This window comes from Tyto alba, unplaced genomic scaffold, assembly GCF_018691265.1.
Source record: "Tyto alba isolate M040663 unplaced genomic scaffold, T.alba_DEE_v4.0 Super-Scaffold_17, whole genome shotgun sequence".
Classification (NCBI taxonomy): Eukaryota; Metazoa; Chordata; class Aves; order Strigiformes; family Tytonidae; genus Tyto; species Tyto alba.
Window position 1 is genome coordinate 22,122,720 of NW_024881279.1, and position 7,045 is coordinate 22,129,764.

Below are 7,045 nucleotides of genomic sequence, written 5' to 3' on the forward strand. Positions count from 1 at the left end.
ACAACCCCAGATATTGACAAGCCAACCAGTCTCATCAATGATAAATACCCTGTAGAAGGATTTGGTGTTGACCTCTTGGGGTGAAGTATTTTGGGTCGGCTGTTTCGCTTTGGGGTTTTTTGTGTGTTTGGGGGTTTTGCTTGTTTATTGTTGGTTCGTTTTGTTTTGTCTTTCTACTGTTCTGTCTGTTCTTTCTACAAGAGGATTTGCGAGTGTTTTTTCTCAAGCTGTGGCTTCCGAATCAAGTGTTGAAAGACCATCAAAGCAGGGCAGCATATATCCCACTTGTGCTCTGGCCAGGAAGGCAGCTCCCCAGCCCGAGAGCTGGGCGGAGCAGGGACAGAACATTTCCCCTCTCCAGACCCTTCGCGGGGGGACGCTCCTCCTCCTCCAGGTAACTCACACGGCTAAACGCAGCTTCGACGCCCTGCGGGAAAAAAAGCCCGCGCCGCCGCCCCTGCTTTCGGAATGACTCTGCTGCAGAGCTGCGAGCCCCCGCTGCGGGCGGGAACCGCTGCTGGGTGCGGCGACACCTTCGCCGCCCCCCCCGGCCCCGCCAGAGCCGCGGGGCTCCCCAGAGGACGCGAGGGCAGAGGCCGAGGTGCCGGTGCCACCCGCCACGCACCCGCCACGCACCCCCCGCCCGCGGGCCCCGGGGGCTGAGCCCGGCTCCCACCAGCGCCCGCCCACGGCACGCGCGGCAGAAGGGCGGGAGGGGGGAAGGAGGGAGGGAGGGAAGGGGCGGGAGGCGACAGAGGGAGGGCCACTGACCGTGTCCGGCGGAGCGGGCGGCTCCGGCTGCGTCTCCTTCGCCGCGGGGCCGGGCGGCGGCGGGAAGTTGGGGCTGAAAACCATCAGGTCGCTCTTGCCCGCGCCGTCCGCCACGCACAGGCTCCGGCTCTGCCGCTGCGAGTACGACCAGCTCCCCACTTCGCTGGCGCACACCAGCGTCGCCGGCCCGGGCCCCGCCAGCACGGCCGCCCGCGGCGCCCACCGCGACGCCCCGTACAGCACCACCGCCAGCAGGAACAGGCTCGACACCGCGCAGATGGCCACCACCAGCCACACGTTCGTCGCCGCCGCCGCCGCCGCCGCGCCGCCCTCCGCGCCCGCCGCCGGCCGCAGCCCCGGCCCCGACGACCACGACGACCACGACGACGACGAGGAGCCCGCGGCCGCCAGCGCCGCCTCGGCGCCCTCCACCAGCGACACGCTCAGCGTGGCCGTGGCCGAGCGCGCCGGCTCGCCGTGGTCGCGCACCACGATCACCAGCCGCTGCCGCGGGCCGTCCGCCTCCTCCAGCGCCCGCGCCGTGCTCACCTCGCCGCTGTACAGCCCCACGCGGAACGGGCCCTTCCCCCGCGGCTCCCACAGCTCGTAGCGCAGCCACGCGTTGTAGCCCGAGTCCGCGTCCACCGCGCGGATCTTCGCCACCACCTGCCCCGCCGGCGCCCCCCACGCCGCCCACGCCCACAGCGCCTCCGAGCCCCCCGCGGCCCCGGCACCCGGCCCGCCGCCGGCGGGCGGCAGCAGCGCCGGCGCGTTGTCGTTCTCGTCCACCACGAAGAGCTGCACCGTGGCGTTGCCGCACAGCGGCGGCTCCCCCGCGTCCACCGCCCGCACCTCGAACTGCAGCACCTGCACCTCCTCGTAGTCCAAGGGCCGCAGCGCCCGCAGCCGCCCGCTCTCCGCCTCCACCGACACGTAGCTCGACGCCGCCCGCCCCCCGACGCCGCCCTCCGCCACCGAGTAGCTCACGCGCCCGTTGCCCGCCTCGTCCGGGTCCCGCGCCCACAGCCGCGCCAGCTCCGCGCCCGCCGCGTTGTTCTCCCGCGCCAGCACCGTGTACACGGCCTGCGCGAACGCCGGCGCGTTGTCGTTCACGTCCGACACCGGCACCCGCACCCCGCGGCTGGCGCGCAGCGGCGGCGCCCCGCCGTCCTCCGCCCGCACCTCCACCTCGTACTCCGACACCCGCTCCCGGTCCAGCGCCTCCCGCAGCACCAGCGAGTACGAGCCCGCGAACGTCGCCACCAGCCCGAACGGCGCCGCCGGCCACACCGCGCACCGCACCCGCCCGTTCGCCCCCGCGTCCCGGTCCGACACGCTCAGCAGCGCCACCACCGTCCCCACCGCCGCGTCCTCCGGCACCGGCACCGACAGCGACGTCACCCACACCTCCGGCGCGTTGTCGTTCACGTCCAGCACCTCCACCACCACCTTGCAGTGGCCTGACAGCGGGGGCGTCCCCTTGTCTTCTGCTTCGATTTGTATCTCGTATGAACGGCAATCTTCAAAGTCCAGGGCGCCCGTGAGACGGATCTCTCCCGTCTTCGGGTTTAAAGTGAAAAGGTTTAATCCTTTTACAGGAAAAACATCCCTCGCAGTGAACGTCACTTCGCCATTGCTTCCGATGTCTGGATCTGTGGCGTTCACCCGCGTCACCAGCGTCCCCTCCGCAGCGTTCTCCGGCAGCTGCACTTTATACACCGACTGGTTGAACTGGGGCGCGTTGTCGTTGGCGTCCAGCACCGAGATCACCAGCTCCATCGTGCCCGTCAGAGACGGCCGGCCCCCGTCACTCGCCGTCACCAGCAGCCGGTGCACGGGCAGCGTCTCGCGGTCGAGGGATTTCCTGAGCACCAGAAACAGGGATTCTCGGTATTCCTCACTCCGCTGTAAATCCAGACCGAAGTGCTCGCTGGGGCTGAGGGTGTAGGAGAGCTGCGCGTTGGCCCCGATATCCGCATCCGACGCGCCCTCCAGCGGGAAGCGGGACCCCGGCAACACCGATTCCGCGATGCTGAGGTTCTTGCGGGCGGCGGGGAAGAGCGGCGCGTTGTCGTTGATGTCGGTGACCTCCAGCTCCACGTGGAAGACGCGCAGCGGCCGCTCCACCAGCACCTCCAGGCGCAGGGCGCACGGCGCGCTCTTCCCGCACAGCTCCTCCCGGTCCAGCCGCGAGCTCACCACCAGCGCCCCGCTCGCCCCGCTCACCTCCACGCTCGCCCGCCGGCCCTGCGCCACCAGCCGCAGCCGCCGCGCCTCCGGCTCGCCCGCCTCCAGGCCCAGGTCCTGCGCCAGCCGGCCCACCACCGTCCCGGCCTTGGCTTCCTCCGGCACCGAGTAGCGCACCTGCCCGCCGCCCAGCGCCCAGGCCGCCTGCAGCACCAGCACCCGCACCACGGGCCCCCAGCACTGCCGTGTCGGTCCAGAAATGCCCATCGCGGTCAGCAATTCTTTTTTCTTCACGCCGTTTCGTTACGGATCTTTGTATCTAGTCGGTTTTTGCTGTGCACTCTACAGAAATCCTCTGTCAGGCGCTGCACATCCTCTTCTCCTCTTCTTTTTCTCATCTCCGTTTTTTTTTTTTTTTTTTTTTTTTATCCGCACCGGAAGGTATTTCCCCGCCCTTCCCCCGGTTTTATCATACGTTTATTAGGTTAGAGCGGCATCATGTGGCACTCTGCACAAATTGCCTCTGTTGGTATCGACTTGGTTTGCTTCATCTGTATCATTTTCCATTCTTGCACTTCAATTCTTTCTTCTTATTTGTTGCCGAATATTTATGCCCAACATTCTCATTGTATTGGTTTCGGAGAAGTTCATATGAGTCTCCCCATCTTCTTTGTAGAGCACTCTTCGGCCAGTTTGTCTGAAACAAGGTGCTTTTTGCTAACTGCAGCTCATTTTGACGCCTGAATTTTGTTCATCTGTTAAAACAGACGGGAAAATCCCACCAAACTTTTAATTCTTCCCAGAGACATTTTCTCTTCTTTGGGTCTGGTCTTTCCTGTCACCTCTATTCATCTTGATCTGTAGCCTGTCATTAGTTGAAGTGGCTGAAAAACTAATCTTTCACACTTGTCTTCCCAAATAAATTGTTTTTCCATAAATTATTTTCAATTAATGGGACAGGTCCCAAGATGACCCTGATTGGGGCTCCTCTATTAGAAACTCTCAGTTTCGTTGAAGTGTTTCTGAAAACATGCATGTTCCACATGCAGTTCTATATGTTTCTTGCAACAAAATATATCTAGAGTGTTTCGTAATGAAGGCACAGGGGTGAGGGTGGTCACAGGTCGGTGCTTGTGAGCAAGTCTTGTATGGATTGAGGGTAGAAGGAAAGGGAAAACCAGGAAAGATCCCTTTCTCATGGTCTCTGTGTTCCCCCCCCAGCATCCCTCTGAGCAAACAGGGGGGGTCAAACTGTTCAGCGGTAACTGTTTCACAGTAGATACTCCCTGTTACCCATCAGCTCTGCTGACAGCACAAGTGACCGCTGAATGGAAAAGGGATGCAGCAGGAGAGCAGACTGAGAAACACAGGTTACTCCACATTTCCCTCTACTCAGAGCCAAGGGGGACACGGGAGGGCAGAGCTGAGAGGGGATGCGGTCGACTTGGGAGGAAGCAGAAGAGAGCCGCGTCAGGGGGGAGATCCTTCTTTCAAAAGAGACAAGGCTGAGTTTTTCTGCTATCTGTGCTCTCCATTCGAGCCCCGCTTCTACCGGAGGCTCATCTGTGTCTCAAGATACTGAAACAAACGTTACAGTCCTCTGCTCCCCGGCTCCAGAAAAGCCGGGTGCTCGGCTCTGGGTGGGTTTTCGACCACCATTTGAAGCCTTAGGGCAAAATCTGACGCCTGCCCACACAGCTTTGGCCCATCCCCGTTTGCATTGACCGTTACCTTCCCCCAGGCACACCGGCCCCGCAGCCGCTGCACTAAGGATGAGAGCAGCTTCTGCCGTTAGCTCTGCAGCTCACGTACACAGATCACAGTTCAAAAGATTATTGAACACAATTGTGCCTACTGACCTTTTTGTATTCCTGCCCGACTGATCTCCACAACTCCACCAATTTATATGGAAATCTGCCACTGAAGGTAGTCAAGCTTTCCATGGACAGCAATGATGTCTTGATTCCAGATCTGTCCCTAATGCTATTTTTGAATAGCCTATGGCATCAGAACGCAAAAGACGAACTTTTATTCCTACTGCATCTTCGTAACTTCATTTCCTTATCCCAACCAGTGACAGGGTTTTCTCCCCAGGGAAGGCATTCAGAAAGAGCACGTTTCATATCCCAAATTCTTGTGGAAGTTCAGCTTTTAAAGAGTGATCTTTCCCTCCAGCACTGCTCTCAAGCAGAGCAGCCCACAGGAAATGGCAAAAGGGACCTCTGGCAGATGCTGCTGCTGCTAGGGACTCGGATTTATTAAGCCCATTAACACATCCCTATTGCATTCATCGTCCCACAGAGGTTTCATAATTCTCTCCCATTGTGTAGGTTCTACACATGAATTTTCTGCAGTCTCCCGCTGTCATTACTATAGATCACAGATAAACAGACAGAGATAAATCTCTCCTATCAAGCAGAACAGCACTTGTTAACTTTTTCCAGGTGCAGGCGACGAAACTGATCTTTTTGATGGCAGAAGACTGACGACTAAGATTCTACAAGGCACAATTTTTGCAAAGGTGATCTGGAAACACGTTCCCGACCTCTGAATCTCCTGGAGTTTTCTGGCAGTTTGTTTTAATTCGTGTAGCAAAAGGAAATGAAGGTTTGGATAGAGATCATTGTCTTGACATGGATAGGAAGAGATGCTGGGGCAGATCTTCTATCAGCAAATTCATCATGCTTGGTCCATGTGAGTCCAGGATGAGAGGTGTTTAAGAAAGCTTTGATTTTGTTTTCTCTATATACCCACCTTTTAAGTTAATGCACTTACCTGGAATAAGTAGATCCTCTCTGGAGGAATATTTCATGCCTTATTTATAGGGATGAAAATGCAGTTTCTATGTCAGCAAAAGCAGCACCATTTTATTTTCAGGTATCTTAGAGCTGTGCTAGGGTCTAAGTTAAACGTAGTAGGATGTTTTAAATCAGTAAAACAGCTGTTAATGAGATGATAAGCACTGACGTCAAGGATAGAGGACATGGTCTTCTTTTTCCTGTGGTCTGAATGCTTGTCTGCATTGTTTCTATATCTACCAAGCAGCAGCTTAAATTGTCCCACAATGCCAGAGATCTGAGCTTAGCTAGGTTAAAAGTGCTTCTATACACAAAGAAACAGTTAAAGAGTCCAGGATAACCTCTGCGTTGGAAGAGTTGTTTCTTGCTTATTCAAATCCAGTCCACGTGAGATTCTCACATTCTGATGAAATCCAGCTACTACCTGAGTAGCAGTAAGGTAGTGGATGGCATTGGCAAATCCTTAAGCATTGTAGCATTGCACTACTACCACAGATGTCCAATGAAGTTTCCTTTTATACCACCTGCATCTATAATGAGAAGCCACAGAGGTCATAAGAAAAAGCTGAGATGATCTGGCAAAAATCACCTGAATTAGTGGAAGGATTAGTTTAGCTACCTCTAACTTTGGTCAGTCTCAGAGTGTGCCGTGTGCCTCTGACTAAGTGGCAAGATGTGAGCAGTGGTGATCCACATCAAGAAAGAATCTGTACAGAAAAATCAGTAAAATCTACTCACCTTTACACCCCGACAGCCCACCAAGTGCCCAGGCGTTACTCTGAGTCTCCTCCATTTGATGGGAAGGGGTGGAAGACTAGTTAAACTGTGGCAAATAATAACCAACGTGTTTTCACATCTCAAATTCAGTTCATCCATAAGAGCTCACTGAGTGAACGCTGGATTCTTAGAAAAGCAAGTACAGCCCGATAGCAAACACTTATAGTAGCTCCGGGTTTGTCTCCTGGCGTTCTTTGGACAGTGGAGAGACAGACATCCAGGGGTATTTGGAAAGCTCCCGTTCGACCCTCTCTGAACTCCTGCGCAGCGGGTCCTTCCCGCCTCTTTAACGCCGTTCAGCCGTTAGATCAAGGCACTTAAAAGCCGAAGTGTGGTTTCAAAGGCTTCCCGAGACTGAAAGCGTTAAGAAACAGCGTCTGCCACCATTCAAGAGTGCCCTAATCACTGAGAAAGGCACCGCTCGTACGGGGCCTCGCCGGTCCTTCAGAGGGGCGTTGACCCCGGGAAGTGCGGGCGGAGCCCGGGGCGGGGGTTGACCTGGTCGCCCAGCG

At 57.0% G+C, this 7,045-nt stretch overlaps 1 protein-coding gene across 1 annotated transcript; it reads right to left on the reverse strand.

Annotated features, from left to right (window-relative positions):
- Positions 1-351: 351 nt before the first annotated feature.
- On the reverse strand, positions 352-5,708 carry LOC122153214 (protocadherin alpha-13-like). The gene has a single exon (XM_042789959.1). It carries the CDS (start codon positions 3,223-3,225, stop codon positions 400-402), a length of 2,826 nt encoding a protein of 941 aa, XP_042645893.1. The 5' UTR covers positions 3,226-5,708; the 3' UTR covers positions 352-399.
- Positions 5,709-7,045: the final 1,337 nt, after the last annotated feature.